The following is a 25,271-nucleotide window of genomic DNA, read 5'->3' on the forward strand; positions in this document are numbered from 1 at the left end:
GTATACACAAAGAAGGATTGGTCTGTTAAAAGAGAAATTAGTGTCTTGCAAAGAAAGGGACGCCATTAATGACGCTCTGATGGACAGAGACACGGCTCCATATCAAGTTCAGTTTAATCAAGCAGTTTACTGGATAAGGATGTTGATTTACTTGTGCTAGGCTTTTCCAGAATTGACCATGAAGAAAGTAAAAGCTGACATCTTTGACAGTCATCATATTCAGCGGCTCATCAGAGATCCAGCGTTCGAAAACTCAATGAATGAAGTCGAACTAAAAGTGTGAAAGGCATTTGCTCTGGTTCTGGTAGTGAAGTACTTTCTTGGCAACAATAAGGCCAGTAACGATGGGAGGGAGGAGATTTTATCAGGACATGAAAGAAATAGAGACCAGGTATTAGGGTCGATGGGACTCAGTCATAATGGTTAACTACTGAAGAGAGATCTCCCTGTCGCTGAGCATTCCAGGAATTTGAAGAAACAGAAGTTTGAACAATGGTGAAGCAACATGTAATTTACGTGTAATTACTTTTATCAATGTCCACCATTCAGTTTACAATAATCGATGTTTCTATCAGGTAATCAATATATGTTATTGGTAAAACATTTTTTCTCTTAAAAATATATTTAGGATGATATATGTTGACAAAACTCAGCCACAAAAATGTAATTGATTTTGTCACAAAATTTGATTTTCTTTTCAAATCAACTTCACACAAAAACCTGACCTGATGGAGAAAAACGGACGATTTCCTAATTCAGCAATAGAAAATACCATAAATCAGTTATAAAAATCTTAACAATCTTCAAAAAATAAAAATATGTCGCCCAATGTATTCAACGATGATAGAATCAACGTTTGATGCAGCAATTTTTTAAATTACCTGGCATGTCATCTCAAATTTTTTTGTTGATAATAATAATTTAAAACACTTTAATCACAGCAAAAAATCAGATGCTTACATTTTTAAGGCACTGTAAGAGAAAGCTAATGCAGTTGGATCAACAAGATCAACAAGTTTAATTTGCATGGAAGACAATCACATCCACTCTGCCATGACAGAGTAGGGTATTATACAAAATAAATTTTAAATCTGAAGGCAATTTTGTGTGACGTTAAACAGCCTTCGAAAGTACCCCGTGTACTTTCATGATACAAGTAGATTGCTTCAATAATCAGAACAAGAGATGTGTATTCTCGTTTATGTGTTATCACGCTGCATATTTATCAAAAGAAAAATCCCTTGATCCACAAATATGAAATCCAAAATGGATGTATACGATGGCAATCTGCACATAAATCAGATATCTCTTTGTAGCAAAAAGTGCGTCTTTTCCTATTTAAAAATCATTTATCCTACCCCCAAGAATATGACGTCATGAATAAAATTATATCGTCATCACTAGAGCTAGGACAACAGCATATTCTTTTCATTGTTTTGACTCTCGCGTGTGTATCCGTTGATATCTTATATGCTTTTATATAGAATGATGTGGTTCTCGGTTGTGTCTAACTATGTCTAACTATGTCGGATATATATTCGAGAGTCCAAAAAATGAAAAGAATATTCTGTTATTATAGCTCTAGTCATCACCAAGTGAGATTGGTGTTAATCTATTTAAACTGGCAATTATTGTTACGATAAAAATGAGAACATATATCTTAAATGTTTTATATACTTAGAATTGATTAAGTAAATACGTTAAACTCTTTGTATTATTTTGTAAAGACATTTTCTCAACAAATATAAGAAAACCAAATGGACGATACTTAAGAAATCGTGAAAAGAAGAAGAAGAAGAAGAAGAAGAAGAAGAAGAAGAAGAAGATCGGGATTTACTTATGAAACTCGTTTCAAATAATTTCCTTTAAATAAAAGGTTAGGGAAGAGTTGTCGCCCTTGAATCGTTACTAAGGAAAATAGAAAGGAAGAAGAAAAAAAAAACGATAAAGATATATATTTTTTTATTTTGATGAGTATTTCAGAAAACATATTTATGCTTTCCCAAATTCATTATTTGCTATCGTTTGTATTCGCAATATTTTACTCACAAAGGTTGATGTTTATATTTATATTACGTTTCGGCTGATATGCTCTCCGGTCTTCTTCATGTGTACGACGGTTAATGTGACGTTTTTTTTTTCGTATTTAAATATGATTATTCTTTATTATTTGTTTACGTTGTTTATACGTGCATATTTTGATTCAATAAACTGTTTAACGTGTCTTTTATTAACTTACAGAACACGTGCGTAATGTGAACGAAGCAATGGATTTCATACAAAGGGTGATGTTTTTAGAGGTGGCAAACTTTAAATCAAAGTAAATCACACACGAATATGTTTATTATGCAAATATGTGGCTTATTATAAAGATTAATTTTTGGCATTTGTAATTCAAATACAATTTCATGCAGAAGATCTCCGCGGCTCGCACATATATGGCGTAATCTAAATTTTCACAAATTGTACGCATTAAATCAGGTAGTCTTACGGCAATAATGTGCCGAATATTGTATTTCAAGTGGTCTATTGTGCCTGGTCTATTAGCGTATATATTGCACTTTATATATCCATAAAGAAATAATGTAATGGGTTGAATAGCACGAAGTACCCAGTTAACAGATTCATTTCGCGAAATTATTCCTTCATCAAATATAAATTATCTGTTCATAAAATGTAAATTATTTGTTTATGAAATACAAATAAAATAAATTTGCACAATTTGAAAACATTGCTCATGACGAATTGCCAAACCAAGCTGAACTTAAGATAGCCGATAGCTGCCAAATCTCCAATTCAAGAAATAGAGCCGTCAATTTAAAATTCGCCGTCTCTATAAAACACCCTAAAAATCTTCTTTTCATTCTACACGCAGTGTTTATAAATCACTAGTTTATCGGATTTACGTAAGTAATATGAGCATAAACAAATACTAAACAACAATCTATTTATTTAGATATCCATGGTAACCACGACAAAAAACAGTTATTATTACAAAAATGTAAAAATCCATTTCAATCATTCCAGTATCTATGTTCTACTTTTTTTTATCGGCCGCTTTTCCCGTAAATTTCTTTCTAAAATGTCATCTAAAAGCTGCCACTATTGTGCATGCAATAATATTTATGTGCGTGATACACATCACCGGATACAAATTTAGAATGTACCGAGAGAAATCCAGAAGACACAACGACCGAAATATATTAGAAACTACAATAATGTTCATGAGATTTTACTGGCTGGAAAACAAAGAACAAATTAAAAGTTATGCTAGCTTCTCATTGCAGGCAAACTAGCTTTTTAGTTGAATGATTTGAATTGCGTTTGAATAGAGCTAGTAAATATTGAGCTTCATTTTAATAATTTCTTTCTGTAGCAAATCGTTCAACTCACAATTTGTCGGTAGAGATCGGTTAGAAATTAATTAAGATTGAAGCATGACAGCGATAATTATGCATCCGATGGAATCTTTACGATATTTGTAAAAGATTCAGATAAATAAATATACATTCCTTCTTTTAAAACAAAGAATCTTGTTGAAAAGAAATGTAAAACATTTTTGAATAGAAAAAAGTGATCTAGAATAAACCCACATTTTAAAGCATTCATCCGCTAGTGATTATTGAAATCAAATTTAACTAAGCAAACTTTGACCAATATTTGAATCCGAAACAACGATGTAAGACATCTTGACGATTAAGCGAATCAAATCAACGAATGCATAATTTTACAGTCATATTCAATTCGACTTCATTGCTAATTCTCTAATAATTCATTGTCGAAAGACGATCTTATTAAACCAATTTTAGCTGTTTCTAGTAGTTCAATAGACCGGAAGTTACGTCAGAAAATTCAAATTTCATTTTACACTTATCTTCTTTGTTTATACTTTACAGTGCATTGTTCTCTTTTTTAAATTCCGTTTTCCATTTATTATTATTATTATTATTATTATTATTATTATTATTATTATTATTATTATTATTATTATTATTATTATTATTTCTCGCTTTATTTTCTCTTTGATTTGATATCGAATATTTTCTTTATTGAACAGAATTCATAGTCTTGCTTTTGATGAATCGTCCTTTGAAAGTTATTAAAAGTCTTTATCCCATCCACTGGTATCATCAGGAGGTTCTTCCTCTTCAATGTCCGGATAAGTATCGAAATTTGAAGTGTCATATGGAGAGCTGACCTGTAAATATAAATACATATACAAATATTAATATATATATATATATATATATATATATATATATATATATATATATATATATATATATATATATATATATATAATGTTAAAACACATACGATTATAAATATAGTAATATAAAAGGAAAAGAAAGAATAAAGAGAGTTTATACATTCTACAGTATATATATATGCATATATATATAATGTGTGTATGCATTATTAATGTAATTAATAGAATTATGTCTAGAGAATATTCTTTTCATTATTTTGACTCTCGAGTATATATCAGTTAATATCTTATGTTTTTAGATAGATTGATGTGGTTCTCGATTGATTAACTGTGTTTAACTATGTCGGATATATACTCGAGAGTCCAAATAATGATGAGAATATTCTCTTGTCATAGTAATGTCTAGTAATGAATATGAATGCACCCGGATTCCTCTCCACACTAATATGATTGTTGGTTGATGTAAGTCATAAATACGTATGGATATCGTAGCCTAGATATACGTCAAAAGATACGCCCAATGTCTAAAGCTTAAGTATATTACTAACTACGATGACAAACAACAGTTTATTAAGGCGACTTTCTGGATTGGATTGCTGGATTACTGTTGTGAAGACCACGCAGCTACTTTAAATAAATATATCCCTTTATGTGACATATCACACACACACACACACACACACACACACACACACACACACACACACACACACACACACACACACACACACACACACACACACACACACATATTTTCATTTTGTCTTTACATAAGCAGTAATGTGTTGCTACACAGCCATGAGCATGTTTCGGTCTTCTAGTGTTTAGTAACTAGAGACCTCTTCAGGCAACAAATGCTTATTTACGAAAGCGGAATTCAAAATGAAAACCGAAAATCAAATTTCAGCAAAAGAAGGCCGTTTTTTTCTCTTTTAAAGGGTCATGGGGGTGACGGTTCAGCTGTGCGGAGAACAGGGTTGATTGGGTGCGAATTTGTTAGTTTATTTATTTTTCTATTTGTTTATTCACTTATTTACCGTGTCTTTATGTTTGTGTTAGGGAATAGGGTTTGTAAAGTCAGAGCTAGATTCCTATTTATTATTTGTTTTAATTTAATATTCCTCTTTGTCTCTGCTAAAAGATTAGGATTTATTCGGATCTGTTGACCAATTGACCATTCCTTGGGCTTCTAGTGAACGGTGGAGGGGATGAGGGGGGTGAGAGGCGTAAGAAAGAAAGGAAAGAAGAAAGTAGGGGGAGATGGAATGGGGAAGAAGGAAAGAGGGCGAAGGAGAAGGAAGAGAGAAGAAAAGGGAGAAGGGGAGAGAGGGGTGGCATCATTTGTTTGATAATGATAGTTTTGTTTTAACTTATTTAAATAAAATCGGTTTTTTATTCTTTATTTTTTCATTTTTATTTTATTTGACCACATTTGTTCCTATTTACTTTGTTTATTTAATGTTGTTTATTAATTGGTGTATTTGCAAATTTGTTATTAAAACTTTTATATAATGATGGTAAGTGCAAAACTCAGAATATATGGCATTATTAAACTTATGATGGTTAAATGCAGTTATTTTTATTTATTTATTTAATTCTTTATTCTTCTTTTTTATTTTCTATTTTTTAAATTTTATTTATTTTTTATTTATTTATTGGCAGCGATAATGATTATTCAGCTAGAAAGGTGTTTAGGAATTCCTCCAAGTTATTTGCTAGTAATTAGTACTGATATAACTTTACTGGGGGTTATATTAATTATCTGTAAATATTAGTGCGTATTGATCTTATGTACGTAGAAGACTATGTATACATACGTATCTATATGCTGATATGTTATATAACCAGTACGAGTAGATGTATACAGGTATTATCTGGAGTTATTTTTCAACGTCTATATCATATGGTGTCGTACATCATTTATCGTTTAGATTACAGACACTTAATGATTGTGGCGTTTGAAAAATGTGTCAAGATTGCGGTTAGCAATTTTAAAGAGTTTTATTAGAGTGTTTCACTTTAGTGGAAGTATACCACTATTGGCTTTAGGGAGACTAAAGTTAATGTTTGCAGTGTATGCTTTCAGTTACTAGATAATTGTGTTCTTTATTTTTTACTTTTGTTTTTTTACTTATTTTTATTTATTTATTAATTTATTCATTTATTTATTTATTGTATATATGTTCAGGTTGTACCAGGTGTTATTCCATTTTTGTTAGTATCAAAGTTAACAGACAGGCAACAAGCAGAGCAGCAGGTATACCATTAAGCTGAATATTAGTTTGATATTTCTGTTGCAGATGAATATTTTTAACGAGATTTTAAGGGGGAAATGATTATCAGGGGTTCAGCAGACATGCATATGCCGAATATAAACTGTGGTTAATGGGTGGATTCGGTGGGGCTATTAAGTATTTATAATATTGCGGAAAATTTGCTTGCAAGTGTGTCTGAGTGTGTGTGTGTGTGTGTGTGTGTGTGTGTGTGTGTGTGTGTGTGTGTTAACCACTCTTGTATTAACCTTGTTATATTTCCTTGGTTACCCTACTTTTGAAAAATAGCAACCTCAAATTATATATATATATTTATATATATATATTTATATATATATATATATTTATATATATATATATTTATATATATATATCTATCTATCTATCTATCTATCTATCTATCTATCTATCTATCTATATATATATATATATATATATATATATATATATATATATATATATATATATATATATATCAGAAAATCAACATTTAATCGAATCGTTTTATTAACTTACCGTCGGCGTAATTGGTGCTTTCATGGTTCCTCTCAAGAGTCCATCCCAATTAAAACCTTCGAACCACTTGTGTTTTTGAATTTCCCGAATTCCACCTCGCCCATAACCCAAACGTTCCGTCGGGTTGTCCCTACAAAAAGAAATGACGTCATCAAAGGTTGTTTGTTTCACTTTGTCTTCTCTTATATCAAAACTTATTGCACGCTTTAGACAAAAATTTGAAGACTTTGCAAGTTCCAAAAAGCTCAATATATATTAAAAACCTTCCAGTAAGCGATTAATTATAATTAATTATGCTAACTAATTAAGTAGTAATAAGAAGTAATTTTCGTTTTCTATAATAAACGATTCCTATTATTTAATTATTGCAAACGAGTAATGATTATTTCAAATCGAATGATGAGAACAGCATCGTCTACTATTTCTTCTGGTGGCGATGAGATAAATATGAAATCAGACTAACCAGCTTTAAATGTCACCGCATCAATTGTGACAATTTACTCACTAGCTATTAAGGTGAACCTGCAGCCTAAACAGATATGTATAAAATATCAACTTATCTATATAATATTCTGCTAGCCCCTTCCTTAGTACGTTTTGAAAAAGGCTAAATTCTTGAAGATAAAACTGTTTCAAAGAAAGGACGAAGTCGCGAAATTTGGCTTTAAAAATAATCTGACAACTTTAGACAAGAATATGAGAGTGACCTTCCTTTAATGTAACTTCGTTTTCGAATATCATTATAATAGTATTTGATTACTGTTGTAATGGCGTGAGAAATGAACTCGTAGTAATTTCAACGTTTTTATGCCAAAGAAATATGTCAGCGAAACCTTATGCCAAAAAGGAATATTCGAAAGAAATAAGGCAAAAAATAACAACATCATCTGCCAAGAGGTGCTGAACTATATGGGTAAATTAAGGATTGCCTCTTAAAATATAATTTCATTATTTGTGTTGAACTATATAGCACACTATTACTTTCTGAGTATTTATTAATACTTATTAATTTATCTCATGTGGGTCAGTTCTAGATTTAAAATACAATGACCACTATTTCCATAGAAATATTACTGAACTCTAAAATTTGTTGTTTGTTATCCGTATCCAAAATACTAATTTTCTACGTTATCCAGAAAAATATCAGCTTTATAAAAACATATTTGTTGATAAAACATATTTCTTCTTCAGTGGAATTTCCACGCATTCTGTTAGTACGTATTATCATAGTAAAGCTTCATACAAAGACTAGATGATGATGGTGATCAAGTTGTGACTCGTTGGGTCACAGTCATTATTATTATTTATTCTAATTTGATTTCATTCAACAAACTAAAAAGTGTAACAATCTGTTATGATATCATCCTTGCATCAGTAGACATAATAAGTACATTCCTGTCGATATTATTATTATTATTATTATGATTATTATTATTATTATTATTATTATTATTATTATTATTATGATTATTATTATTATTATTATAATTATTATGATTATTATTATTATTATTATTATTATTATAATTATTATGATTATTATTATTATTATTATTATTATTATTATTATTATGATTATTATTATTATTATTATTATTATGATTATTGTTATTATGATTATTATTACTATTATGATTGTGACTATTATTATTATTATTATCATTATTATTATGATTATGATTATTATTATGATTATGATTATTATTATAATAATTATTATTATCATTATGATTATTAATATTATGATTATTATTATGATTATTATTATTATTATTATTATGATTATTATTATTATTATTATTATTATGATTATGACTATTATTATTATGATTATCATTATTATTATGATTATGATTATTATTATTATGATTATGATTATGATTACTATTATTATTATGATTATTATTATTATAATAATAATTATTATTATTATTATTATAATTATTATTATTATTATTATGATTAATTTTATTATTATTATTATGATTATTTATATTATTATAATTATTATTATTATTATGATTACTATTATTATGATCATTATGATTATTCATATTACTATCATGATTATTCTGATTATTATTATTATTGTGATTATTATAATTATTATTATTATGATTATTATTATTATTATTATGATTATTATAATTATTATTATTATGATTATTATTATTATTATTATGATTATAATTATTATTATTATTATTATCATTATCATCATAATTATTATTAATATTAATATAATTATGATTATTATTTTGATTATTATTATTATGATTATTATTATGGTTATTATTATTATTATTATTATTATGGTTATTATTATGATTATGATTATTATTATCATTATTATTATCATTATTATTATTATCATTATCATTATCATTATTATTATCCTCATTATCATTATTATTATGCTTATAATTATTTCAATATTATTATGATTATGATTATTATTATGATTATTATTATGATTATGATTATTGTTATGATTATTATTATTATCATTATTATTATCATTATCATTATTATTAATATTATCATTATTATTATGACGATGATCATTATTATCATTATTATTATAGGTATTATTATTATCATTATCATTATTCTCATTATTATGATTATTATCATTATCAGTATTATTATCAAAATTATTATTATCATTATTATCATTATTATTATCATTATCATTTCATTATTATTATCATTAACATCATTATCATTATTTTTATTATTATTATTATTATTATTATTATTATTATTATTATTATTATTATTATTATTATTATTATTATTATTATTATTATTTGTAGTGCTGTTGGTATTGCCGATAATAATAAATGACCATAGACTATCGACATCTTCTTTTCTTAATCTTCCAGCAATTTCTGCAAGATTCTGGCGGTTCACAACAAGGCAGTGTTCTGAAGTACTCCAACATTGCAATGGATCCCAATTTTCTCAATCCACTTGTCAAATTCTTTTGCTACACTCCCATGAGTTCCAATCACAATAATACAACTTCTACCTTTTTTAACTTCCACAATCTTTTTATCTCCCTTTTTAAGTTTTGGTATTTTTCGACCTTCTCCTTTTATTTTTCCTCCACATTCACATTAGCTGGCACTACTATATAAATGATTATTGTCTTGTGTTCATTTTTTTCCAACAAGACTAAATCTGGTCTCCTTGCTTCATTAAAATTATCACATTGAATATTCCACCACCCCTTCTGGAACATGATAACATTTTTCACCGTATTCCAACAAGATCCGATCTAGTCTCCTTGCTTCAATCACATTATCACATTGGATATTCATATACCACTAAAATTTCACATGATCACCCTCCACCACCCCTTCTGGCACCATATTTCACTACATTCCAACTGTCTTTTCTTGCATATATCCCAATGGACCTTTCTCACAATATTGTCATGTCGTCTCTTGTATTCCTTTTGAGCTAACTTCTCACAACTACTGACTAGGTGTTGTACATTCTCACCTTTCTGTCCATACAGTCGACATAGGGACCTTTCAGCCGTTTTTTTTCAATAGGATAGTTCACATGATTTGCCCTGAACCTTTATTCCTATGCAGCAAATATTAGGGCTTCTGTACCAACATTTGTCATATTTTAACAACCACAGCAAAGTTTTTCCTTTGTTCGTTTTCCCTGGTAGATCTCTATTGAACTGGTCATACGTTTCTTCTCAATCCACTTGTCTTTCATTTTTTGTTCATTTGTTATCTTAAATTTCTTGCTTCTTATAATTTTAAAATTTTTCTCACACCCTTTATGAGTTAGAGTTGGCCACGTAAACTTTCAAACTATTTCTTGTACTTTTACACATCGTTCTACCACTATTAGTACAATTACTATTAGTACTATTGCTATTAGTACTATTACTATTAGTACTATTACTATTAGTATTATTACTATTAGTACTATTACTATTAGTATTATAACTATTAGTATTATTACTATTAGTATTATTACTATTAGTATTATTACTATTAGTACTATTACTATTAGTACTATTACTATTAGTATTATTACCATTAGTACTATTACTATTAGTACTATTACTATTAGTACTATTACTATTAGTACTATTACTATTAGTACTATTACTATTAGTACTATTACTATTAGTACTATTACTATTAGTACTATTACTATTAGCATTATTACTATAAGTACTATTACTTTTAGTACTATTACTATTAGTATTATTACTATTAGTATTATTACTATTAGTACTATTACTATTAGTACTATTACTATTAGTACTATTACTATTAGTATTATTACTATTAGTACTATTATTATTAGTACTATTACTATTAGTACTATTACTTTTAGTACTATTACTATTAGTATTATTACTATTAGTATTATTACTATTAGTACTATTACTATTAGTACTATTACTATTAGTACTATTACTATTAGTATTATTACTATTAGTACTATTACTATTAGTATTATTACTATTAGTATTATTACTATAAGTACTATTACTATTAGTATTATTACTATTAGTACTATTACTATTAGTATTATTACTATTAGTATTATTACTATTAGTACTATTACAATTAGTACTATTACTATTAGTACTATTACTATTAGTATTATTACTATTAGTACTATTACTATTAGTACTATTACTATTAGTACTATTACTATTAGTACTATTACTATTAGTATTATTACTATTAGTACTATTACTATTAGTATTATTACTATTAGTACTATTACTATTAGTACTATTACTATTAGTACTATTACTATTAGTACTATTACTATTAGTATTATTACTATTAGTATTATTACTATTAGTACTATTACTATTAGTATTATTACTATTAGTACTATTACTATTAGTATTATTACTATTAGTACTATTACTATAAGTACTATTACTATTAGTACTATTACTATTAGTACTTTTACTATTAGTATTATTACTATTAGTACTATTACTATTAGTACTATTACTATTAGTACTTTTACTAGTAGTACTATTACTATTAGTACTATTACTATTAGTACTATTACTATTAGTACTAATACTATTAGTATTATTACTATTAGTATTATTACTATTAGTACTATTACTATTAGTACTAATACTATTAGTATTATTACTATTAGTACTATTACTATAAGTACTATTACTATTAGTACTATTACTATTAGTACTATTACTATTAGTATTATTACTATTAGTACTATTACTATTAGTACTATTACTATTAGTACTTTTACTAGTAGTACTATTACTATTAGTACTATTACTATTAGTACTATTACTATTAGTACTAATACTATTAGTATTATTACTATTAGTATTATTACTATTAGTACTATTACTATTAGTACTAATACTATTAGTATTATTACTATTAGTATTATTAATATTAGTACTATTACTATTAGTACTATTACTATTAGTACTATTACTATTAGTACTATTATTATTAGTACTATTACTATTAGTATTATTACTATTAGTATTATTACTATTAGTACTATTACTATTAGTATTATTACTATTAGTATTATTACTATTAGTACTATTACTATTAGTATTATTACTATTAGTATTATTACTATTAGTATTATTACTATTAGTACTAATACTATTAGTATTATTACTATTACTATTATTACTATTAGTACTATTACTATTAGTACTATTACTATTAGTATTATTACTATTAGTATTATTACTATTAGTACTATTACTATTAGTACTATTACTATTAGTACTATTACTATTAGTATTATTACTATTAGTACTATTACTATTAGTATTATTACTATTAGTATTATTACTATTAGTATTATTACTATTAGTACTAATACTATTAGTATTATTACTATTAGTATTATTACTATTAGTACTAATACTATTAGTATTATTACTATTAGTATTATTACTATTAGTATTATTTCTATTAGTACTATTACTATTAGTACTATTACTATTAGTATTATTACTATTAGTACTAATACTATTAGTATTATTACTATTAGTACTATTACTATTAGTATTATTACTATTAGTATTATTACTATTAGTATTATTACTATTAGTACTAATACTATTAGTATTATTACTATTAGTATTATTACTATTAGTACTAATACTATTAGTATTATTACTATTAGTATTATTACTATTAGTATTATTACTATTAGTACTATTACTATTAGTACTATTACTATTAGTACTATTACTATTAGTATTATTACTATTAGTACTATTACTATTAGTATTATTACTATTAGTATTATTACTATTAGTATTATTACTATTAGTACTAATACTATTAGTATTATTACTATTAGTATTATTACTATTAGTATTATTACTATTAGTACTATTACAATTAGTATTATCACTATTAGTATTATTACTATTAGTACTATTACTATTAGTACTATTACTATTAGTACTATTACTATTAGTACTATTACTATTAGTATTATTACTATTAGTATTATTACTATTAGTACTAATACTATTAGTATTATTACTATTAGTATTATTACTATTAGTACTATTACTATTAGTACTATTACTATTAGTACTATTACTATTAGTACTATTACTATTAGTATTATTACTATTAGTATTATTACTATTAGTACTAATACTATTAGTATTATTACTATTAGTATTATTACTATTAGTATTATTACTATTAGTACTATTACTATTAGTATTATTACTATTAGTATTATTACTATTAGTACTATTACTATTAGTACTATTACTATTAGTACTATTACTATTAGTATTATTACTATTAGTATTATTACTATTAGTACTATTACTATTAGTATTATTACTATTAGTACTATTACTATTAGTACTATTACTATTAGTACTATTACTATTAGTACTATTAATATTAGTATTATTACTATTAGTACTATTACTATTAGTATTATTACTATTAGTATTATTACTATTAGTACTATTACTATTAGTACTATTACTATTAGTACTATTACTATTAGTATTATTACTATTAGTACTATTACTATCAGTACTATTACTATTAGTATTATTACTATTAGTATTATTAATATCAGTATTATTACTATCAGTATTATTACTATTAGTATTATTACTATTAGTATTATTACTATTAGTACTATTACTATTAGTATTATTACTATCAGTATTATTACTATTAGTATTATTACTATTAGTACTATTACTATTAGTACTATTACTATTAGTATTATTACTATTAGTACTATTACTAGTAGTACTATTACTATCAGTATTATTACTATTATTATTATTACTATTAGTACTATTATTATTAGTAATATTACTACCAGTATTATTACTATTAGTATTATTACTATTAGTACTATTACTATTAGTACTATTACTATTAGTATTATTACTATAAGTATTATTACTATTAGTATTATTACTATTAGTACTATTACTATTAGTATTATTACTAATAGTATTATTACTATCAGTATTATTACTATTAGTATTATTACTATTAGTATTATTACTATTAGTATTCTTACTATCAGTATTATTACTATCAGTATTATTACTATTAGTATTATTACTATTAGTATTATTACTATTATTATTATTACTATCAGTATTATTACTATTAGTATTATTACTATCAGTATTATTAGTATCAGTATTATTACTATTAGTACTATTATTATTCGTACTATTACTATTAGTACTATTACTATTAGTATTATTACTATTAGTATTATTACTATTAGTAATATTACTATTAGTATTATTACTATTAGTATTATTACTATTAGTACTATTACTATTAGTACTATTACTATTAGTATTATTACTATGAGTACTATTACTATTAGTACTATTACTATTACTATTATTACTATTAGTACTATTACTATTAGTATTATTACTATAAGTACTATCAGTATCAGTACTATTACTATCAGTATTATTACTATCAGTATTATTACTATTAGTATTATTACTATTAGTACTATTATTATTAGTACTATTACTATTAGTACTATTACTATTAGTATTATTACTATTAGTATTATTACTATTAGTACTATTACTATTAGTATTATTACTATTAGTATTATTACTATTAGTACTATTACTATTAGTACTATTACTATTAGTATTATTACTATTAGTACTATTACTATTAGTACTATTACTATTAGTATTATTACTATTAGTATTATTACTATAAGTACTATTACTATCAGTACTATTACTATCAGTATTATTACTATTAGTATTTTTACTATTAGTATTATTACTATCAGTATTATTACTATTTGTACTATTATTATTAGTACTATTACTATTAGTACTATTACTATTAGTATTATTACTATTAGTACTATTACTATTAGTACTATTACTATTAGTATTATTACTATTAGTACTATTGCTATTAGTACTATTACTATTAGTATTATTACTATTAGTACTATTACTATTAGTACTATTACTATTAGTATTATTACTATTTGTACTATTACTATTAGTATTATTACTATTAGTATTATAACTATTAGTACCATTACTATTAGTACTATTACTATTAGTATTATTACTATTAGTATTATTACTATTAGTACTATTACTATTAGTACTATTACTATTAGTATTATTACTATTAGTATTTTTAATATTAGTACTATTACTATTAGTACTATTACTATTAGTACTATTACTATTAGTATTATTACTATTAGTATTATTACTATTAGTACTATTACTATTAGTATTATTATTATTAGTACTATTACTATCAGTATTATTACTATTAGTATTAATACTATTAGTACTATTACTATCAGTATTATTACTATTAGTATTATTACTATTAGTATTATTACTATTAGTACTATTACTATTAGTACTATTACTATTAGTATGATTATTATTAGTACTATTACTATTAGTACTATTACTATTAGTACTATTACTATTAGTACTATTACTATTAGTATTATTACTATTAGTATTATTACTATTAGTATTATTACTATTAGTACTATTACTATTAGTACTATTACTATTAGTATTATTACTATTAGTACTATTACTATTAGTATTATTAATATCAGTATTATTACTATCAGTATTATTACAAATAGTATTATTACTATTAGTATTATTACTATTAGTACTCTTACTATTAGTATTATTACTATCAGTATTATTACTATTAGTATTATTACTATTAGTACTATTACTATTAGTACTATTACTATTAGTATTATTACTATTAGTACTATTACTAGTAGTACTATTACTATCAGTATTATTACTATTAGTATTATTACTATTAGTACTATTATTATTAGTACTATTACTACCAGTATTATTACTGTTAGTATTATTACTATTAGTACTATTACTATTAGTACTATTACTATTAGTATTATTACTATAAGTATTATTACTATTAGTATTATTACTATTAGTACTATTACTATTAGTATTATTACTATTAGTATTAATACTATTAGTACTATTACTATTATTACTATTACTATTAGTACTTTTACTAGTAGAACTATTACTATTAGTACTATTACTATTAGTACTATTACTATTAGTATTATTACTATTAGTATTATTACTATTAGTACTATTACTATTAGTACTATTACTATTAGTATTATTACTATTAGTATTATTAATATTAGTACTATTACTATTAGTACTATTACTATTAGTATTATTACTATAAGTATTATTACTATTAGTATTATTACTATTAGTATTATTACTATTAGTATTATTACTATTAGTATTATTACTATTAGTACTATTACTATTATTACTATTACTATTAGTACTATTACTATTAGTACTATTACTATTAGTACTATTACTATTAGTATTATTACTATTAGTACTATTACTATTAGTACTATTACTTTTAGTATTATTACTATTAGTATTATTAATATTAGTACTATTACTATTAGTACTATTACTATTAGTACTATTACTTTTAGTATTATTACTATTAGTACTATTACTATTGGTACTATTACTATTAGTACTATTACTATTAGTATTATTACTATTAGTACTATTACTATCAGTACTATTACTATTAGTATTATTACTATTAGTATTATCATTATCAGTATTATTACTATCAGTATTATTACTATTAGTATTATTACTATTAGTACTATTACTATTAGTATTATTACTATCAGTATTATTACTATTAGTACTATTACTATTAGTACTATTACTATTAGTATTATTACTATTAGTACTATTACTAGTAGTACTATTACTATCAGTATTATTACTATTAGTATTATTACTATTAGTACTATTATTATTAGTACTATTACTACCAGTATTATTACTATTAGTATTATTACTATTAGTACTATTACTATTAGTACTATTACTATTAGTATTATTACTATAAGTATTATTACGTTTAGTATTATTACTATTAGTACTATTACTATTAGTATTATTACTAATAGTATTATTACTATCAGTATTATTACTATTAGTATTATAACTATTAGTATTATTACTATTAGTATTCTTACTATCAGTATTATTACTATCAGTATTATTACTATTAGTATTATTACTATTAGTATTATTACTATTATTATTATTACTATCAGTATTATTAATATTAGTATTATTACTATCAGTATTATTACTATCAGTATTATTACTATTAGTACTATTATTATTAGTACTATTACTATTAGTATTATTACTATTAGTATTATAACTATTAGTACTATTACAATTAGTATTATTACTATTAGTATTATTACTATTAGTACTATTACTATTAGTACTATTACTATTAGTATTATTACTATGAGTACTATTACTATTAGTACTATTACTATTAGTATTATTACTATTAGTACTATTACTATTAGTATTATTACTATCAGTATTATTACTATTAGTATTATTACTATTAGTACTATTATTATTAGTACTATTACTATTAGTACTATTACTATTAGTATTATTACTATTAGTCTAATTACTATTAGTACTATTAGTATTAGTATTATTACTATTAGTATTATTACTATTAGTACTATTACTATCAGTACTATTACTATCAGTACTATTACTATCAGTATTATTACTATCAGTATTATTACTATTAGTATTATTACTATTAGTACTATTATTATTAGTACTATTACTATTAGTATTATTACTATTAGTATTATTACTATTAGTACTATTACTATTAGTATTATTACTATTAGTATTATTACTATTAGTACTACTACTATTAGTACTATTACTATCAGTATTATTACTATTAGTACTATTACTATTAGTATTATTACTATTAGTATTATTACTATTAGTACTATTACTATTAGTACTATTACTATCAGTATTATTACTATTAGTATTATTACTATTAGTACTATTACTATTAGTACTATTACTATTAGTATTATTACTATTAGTATTATTACTATTAGTACCATTACTATTAGTACTATTACTATTAGTATTATTACTATTAGTATTATTACTATTAGTACTATTACTATTAGTACTATTACTATTAGTATTATTACTATTAGTATTATTAATATTAGTACTATTACTATTAGTACTATTACTATTAGTACTATTACTATTAGTATTATTACTATTAGTATTATTACTATTAGTACTATTACTATTAGTATTATTACTATTAGTACTATTACTATTAGTATTATTACTATTAGTACTATTACTATTAGTACTATTACTATTAGTATTATTACTATTAGTATTATTACTATTAGTATTATTACTATTAGTATTATTACTATTAGTACTATTACTATTAGTATTATTACTATTAGTATTATTACTATTAGTACTATTACTATTAGTATTATTACTATTAGTATTATTACTATTAGTACTATTACTATTAGTACTATTACTATCAGTATTATTACTATTAGTACTATTACTATTAGTATTATTACTATTAGTATTATTACTATTAGTACTATTACTATTAGTACTATTACTATCAGTATTATTACTATTAGTATTATTACTATTAGTACTATTACTATTAGTACTATTACTATTAGTATTATTACTATTAGTACCATTACTATTAGTACTATTACTATTAGTATTATTACTATTAGTATTATTACTATTAGTACTATTACTATTAGTACTATTACTATTAGTATTATTACTATTAGTATTATTAATATTAGTACTATTACTATTAGTACTATTACTATTAGTACTATTACTATTAGTATTATTACTATTAGTATTATTACTATTAGTATTATTACTATTAGTACTATTACTATTAGTATTATTATTATTAGTACTATTACTATCAGTATTATTACTATTAGTATTAATACTATTAGTACTATTACTATTAGTATAATTATTATTAGTACTATTACTATCAGTATTATTACTATTAGTATTAATACTATTAGTACTAATAGTAATAGTACTATTACTATTAGTACTATTACTATTAGTATTATTACTATTAGTACTATTACTATTAGTATTATTACTATTAGTATTATTAATATCAGTATTATTACTATCAGTATTATTACAAATAGTATTATTACTATTAGTATTATTACTATTAGTACTCTTACTATTAGTATTATTACTATCAGTATTATTACTATTAGTATTATTACTATTAGTACTATTACTATTAGTACTATTACTATTAGTATTATTACTATTAGTACTATTACTAGTAGTACTATTACTATCAGTATTATTACTATTAGTATTATTACTATTAGTACTATTATTATTAGTACTATTACTACCAGTATTATTACTATTAGTATTATTACTATTAGTACTATTACTATTAGTACTATTACTATTAGTATTATTACTATAAGTATTATTACTATTAGTATTATTACTATTAGTACTATTACTATTAGTATTATTACTAATAGTATTATTACTATCAGTATTATTACTATTAGTATTATTACTATTAGTATTATTACTATTAGTATTCTTACTATCAGTATTATTACTATCAGTATTATTACTATTAGTATTATTACTATTAGTATTATTACTATTATTATTATTACTATCAGTATTATAACTATTAGTATTATTACTATTAGTATTATTACTATTAGTATTATTACTATCAGTATTATTACTATCAGTATTATTACTATTAGTACTATTATTATTAGTACTATTACTGTTAGTACTATTACTATTAGTATTATTACTATTAGTATTATTACTATTAGTACTATTACTATTAGTATTATTACTATTAGTATTATTACTATTAGTACTATTACTATTAGTATTATTACTATTAGTACTATTACTATTAGTACTATTACTATTAGTATTATTACTATTAGTACTATTACTATTAGTATTATTACTATAAGTACTATCACTATCAGTACTATTACTATCAGTATTATTACTATCAGTATTATTACTATTAGTATTATTACTATTAGTATTATTACTATTAGTATTATTACTATTAGTATTATTACTATTAGTATTATTACTATTAGTACTATTACTATTAGTACTATTACTATTAGTATTATTACTATTAGTATTATTACTATTAGTACTATTACTATTAGTATTATTACTATTAGTACTATTACTATTAGTATTATTACTATTAGTACTATTACTATTAGTATTATTACTATTAGTATTATTACTATTAGTATTATTACTATTAGTATTAGTACTATTAGTACTATTACTATTAGTATTATTACTATAAGTACTATTACTATCAGTATTATTACTATTAGTATTATTACTATTAGTACTATTACTATTAGTACTATTACTATTAGTATTATTACTATTACTATTATTACTATTAGTATTATTACTATTAGTACTATTACTATTAGTACTATTACTATTAGTATTATTACTATTAGTATTATTACTATTAGTACTATTACTATTAGTATTATTACTATTAGTACTATTACTATTAGTATTATTACTATTAGTACTCTTACTATTAGTATTATTACTATAAGTACTATTACTATTAGTATTATTACTATTACTATTATTACTATTAGTATTATTACTATCAGTACTATTATTATCAGTATTATTACTATCAGTATTATTACTATTAGTATTATTACTATTAGTATTATTACTATCAGTATTATTACTATTTGTACTTTTATTATTAGTACTATTACTATTAGTATTATTACTATTAGTACTATTGCTATTAGTACTATTACTATTAGTATTATTACTATTAGTACTATTACTATTAGTACTATTACTATTAGTATTATTACTATTTGTACTATTACTATTAGTATTATTACTATTAGTATTATTACTATTAGTATTATTACTATTAGTATTATTACTATTAGTACTATTACTATTAGTATTATTACTATTAGTACTATTGCTATTAGTACTATTACTATTAGTATTATTACTATTAGTATTATTACTATTAGTATTATTACTATTAGTAGTATTACTATTAGTACTATTACTATCAGTATTATTACTATTTGTACTATTACTATTTGTACTATTACTATTAGTATTATTACTATTAGTATTATTACTATTAGTATTATTACTATTAGTACTATTACTATTAGTACTATTACTATTAGTATTATTACTATTAGTACTATTGCTATTAGTACTATTACTATTAGTATTATTACTATTAGTACTATTACTATTAGTACTATTACTATTAGTATTATTACTATTTGTACTATTACTATTAGTACTATTACTATTAGTATTATTACTATTAGTATTATTACTATGAGTACTATTACTATTAGTACTATTACTATTAGTATTATTACTATTAGTACTATTACTATTAGTACTATTACTATTAGTATTATTACTATTAGTATTATTACTATTAGTACTATTACTATTAGTATTATTACTATTAGTATTATTAGTATTAGTACTATTACTATTAGTACTATTACTATTAGTATTATTACTATTAGTATTATTACTATTAGTAATATTACTATTAGTACTATTACTTTTAGTATTATTACAATTAGTATTATTACTATTAGTATTATTACTATTAGTACTATTACTATCAGTATTATTACTATTAATATTATTACTATTAGTAATATTACTATGAGTACTATTACTATTCGTACTATTACTATTAGTATTATTACTATTAGTACTATTACTATTAGTACTATTACTATTAGTACTATTACTATTAGTATTATTACTATTTGTACTATTACTATTAGTATTATTACTGTTAGTATTATTACTATTAGTATTATTACTATTAGTATTATTACTATTAGTACTATTACTATTAGTACTATTACTATTAGTATTATTACTATTAGTATTATTACTATGAGTACTATTACTATTAGTACTATTACTATTAGTATTATTACTATTAGTACTATTACTATTAGTACTATTACTATTAGTACTATTACTATTAGTATTATTACTATTAGTATTATTACTATTAGTACTATTACTATTAGTATTATTACTATTAGTATTATTAGTATTAGTACTATTACTATTAGTACTATTACTATTAGTATTATTACTATTAGTATTATTACTATTAGTAATATTACTATTAGTACTATTACTTTTAGTATTATTACAATTAGTATTATTACTATTAGTACTATTACTATCAGTACTATTACTATCAGTATTATTACTATTAGTAGTATTACTATTAGTACTATTACTATTTGTACTATTACTATTAGTACTATTACTATTAGTACTATTACTAGTAGTATTATTACTATTAGTATTATTACTATTAGTACTATTACTATTAGTACTATTACTATTAGTACTATTACTATCAGTATTATTACTATCAGTATTATTACTAGTAGTATTATTACTATTAGTATTATTACTATCAGTATTATTACTTTTAGTATTATTACTATTAGTATTATTACTATTAGTATTATTACTATTAGTATTATTACTATTAGTATTATTACTATTAGTACTATTACTATTAGTATTATTACTATCAGTATTATTACTATCAGTATTATTACTATTTGTATTATTACTATTAGTATTATTACTATCAGTACTAGTATTATTACTATCAGTATTATTACAATCAGTATTATTACTATCAGTATTATTACTATCAGTATTATTACTATTAGTATTATTACTATTAGTATTCTTACTATTAGTACTATTACTATTAGTATTATTACTATTAGTATTATTACTATCAGTATTATTACTATCAGTGTTATTACTATCAGTATTATTACTATTAGTATTATTACTATTAGTATTATTACTATCAGTATTCTTACTATTAGTACTATTACTATTAGTACTATTACTATCAATATTATTACTATCAGTATTATTACTATTAGTAATATTACTATTAGTATTATTACTATTAGTACTAATACTATTAGTATTATTATTATTAGTACTATTACTATTAGTATTATTACTATTAGTATTATTACTATTAGTACTATTACTATCAATATTATTACTATCAGTATTATTACTATTAGTATTATTACTATTAGTATTATTACTATTAGTACTATTACTATTAGTACTATTACTATTAGTATTATTACTATTACTATTATTACTATTAGTATTATTACTATTAGTACTATTACTATTAGTACTATTACTATTAGTATTATTACTATTAGTATTATTACTATTAGTACTATTACTATTAGTATTATTACTATTAGTACTATTACTATTAGTATTATTACTATTAGTACTCTTACTATTAGTATTATTACTATAAGTACTATTACTATTAGTATTATTACTATTACTATTATTACTATTAGTATTATTACTATCAGTACTATTATTATCAGTATTATTACTATCAGTATTATTACTATTAGTATTATTACTATTAGTATTATTACTATCAGTATTATTACTATTTGTACTTTTATTATTAGTACTATTACTATTAGTATTATTACTATTAGTACTATTGCTATTAGTACTATTACTATTAGTATTATTACTATTAGTACTATTACTATTAGTACTATTACTATTAGTATTATTACTATTTGTACTATTACTATTAGTATTATTACTATTAGTATTATTACTATTAGTATTATTACTATTAGTATTATTACTATTAGTACTATTACTATTAGTATTATTACTATTAGTACTATTGCTATTAGTACTATTACTATTAGTATTATTACTATTAGTATTATTACTATTAGTATTATTACTATTAGTAGTATTACTATTAGTACTATTACTATCAGTATTATTACTATTTGTACTATTACTATTTGTACTATTACTATTAGTATTATTACTATTAGTATTATTACTATTAGTATTATTACTATTAGTACTATTACTATTAGTACTATTACTATTAGTATTATTACTATTAGTACTATTGCTATTAGTACTATTACTATTAGTATTATTACTTTTAGTACTATTACTATTAGTACTATTACTATTAGTATTATTACTATTTGTACTATTACTATTAGTACTATTACTATTAGTATTATTACTATTAGTATTATTACTATGAGTACTATTACTATTAGTACTATTACTATTAGTATTATTACTATTAGTACTATTACTATTAGTACTATTACTATTAGTATTATTACTATTAGTATTATTACTATTAGTACTATTACTATTAGTATTATTACTATTAGTATTATTAGTATTAGTACTATTACTATTAGTACTATTACTATTAGTATTATTACTATTAGTATTATTACTATTAGTAATATTACTATTAGTACTATTACTTTTAGTATTATTACAATTAGTATTATTACTATTAGTATTATTACTATTAGTACTATTACTATCAGTATTATTACTATTAATATTATTACTATTAGTAATATTACTATGAGTACTATTACTATTCGTACTATTACTATTAGTATTATTACTATTAGTACTATTACTATTAGTACTATTACTATTAGTACTATTACTATTAGTATTATTACTATTTGTACTATTACTATTAGTATTATTACTGTTAGTATTATTACTATTAGTATTATTACTATTAGTATTATTACTATTAGTACTATTACTATTAGTACTATTACTATTAGTATTATTACTATTAGTATTATTACTATGAGTACTATTA

At 21.9% G+C, this 25,271-nt stretch overlaps 1 protein-coding gene across 5 annotated transcripts in view; it reads right to left on the reverse strand.

The window, feature by feature from the left end:
* Positions 1–4,010: 4,010 nt before the first annotated feature.
* LOC145293139 (cGMP-dependent protein kinase 1-like) overlaps positions 4,011–25,271 on the reverse strand; it is a 448,649-nt gene continuing 427,388 nt past the window's right edge. For all 5 annotated transcript variants that reach the window (XM_080139549.1, XM_080139551.1, XM_080139552.1 and 2 more), the window contains 2 exons: positions 7,000–7,129; positions 4,011–4,198 (listed from right to left, as the gene is read on the reverse strand). In XM_080139549.1, the coding sequence (XP_079995675.1) occupies positions 4,100–4,198; positions 7,000–7,129 (229 nt within the window). In that variant the 3' untranslated portion in view covers positions 4,011–4,099. The remainder of the gene's footprint in view (positions 4,199–6,999; positions 7,130–25,271) is intronic.

This window comes from Euprymna scolopes, chromosome 14 (assembly GCF_053919585.1).
Source record: "Euprymna scolopes isolate OS-2025 chromosome 14, ASM5391958v1, whole genome shotgun sequence".
Taxonomy (NCBI): Eukaryota; Metazoa; Mollusca; class Cephalopoda; order Sepiida; family Sepiolidae; genus Euprymna; species Euprymna scolopes.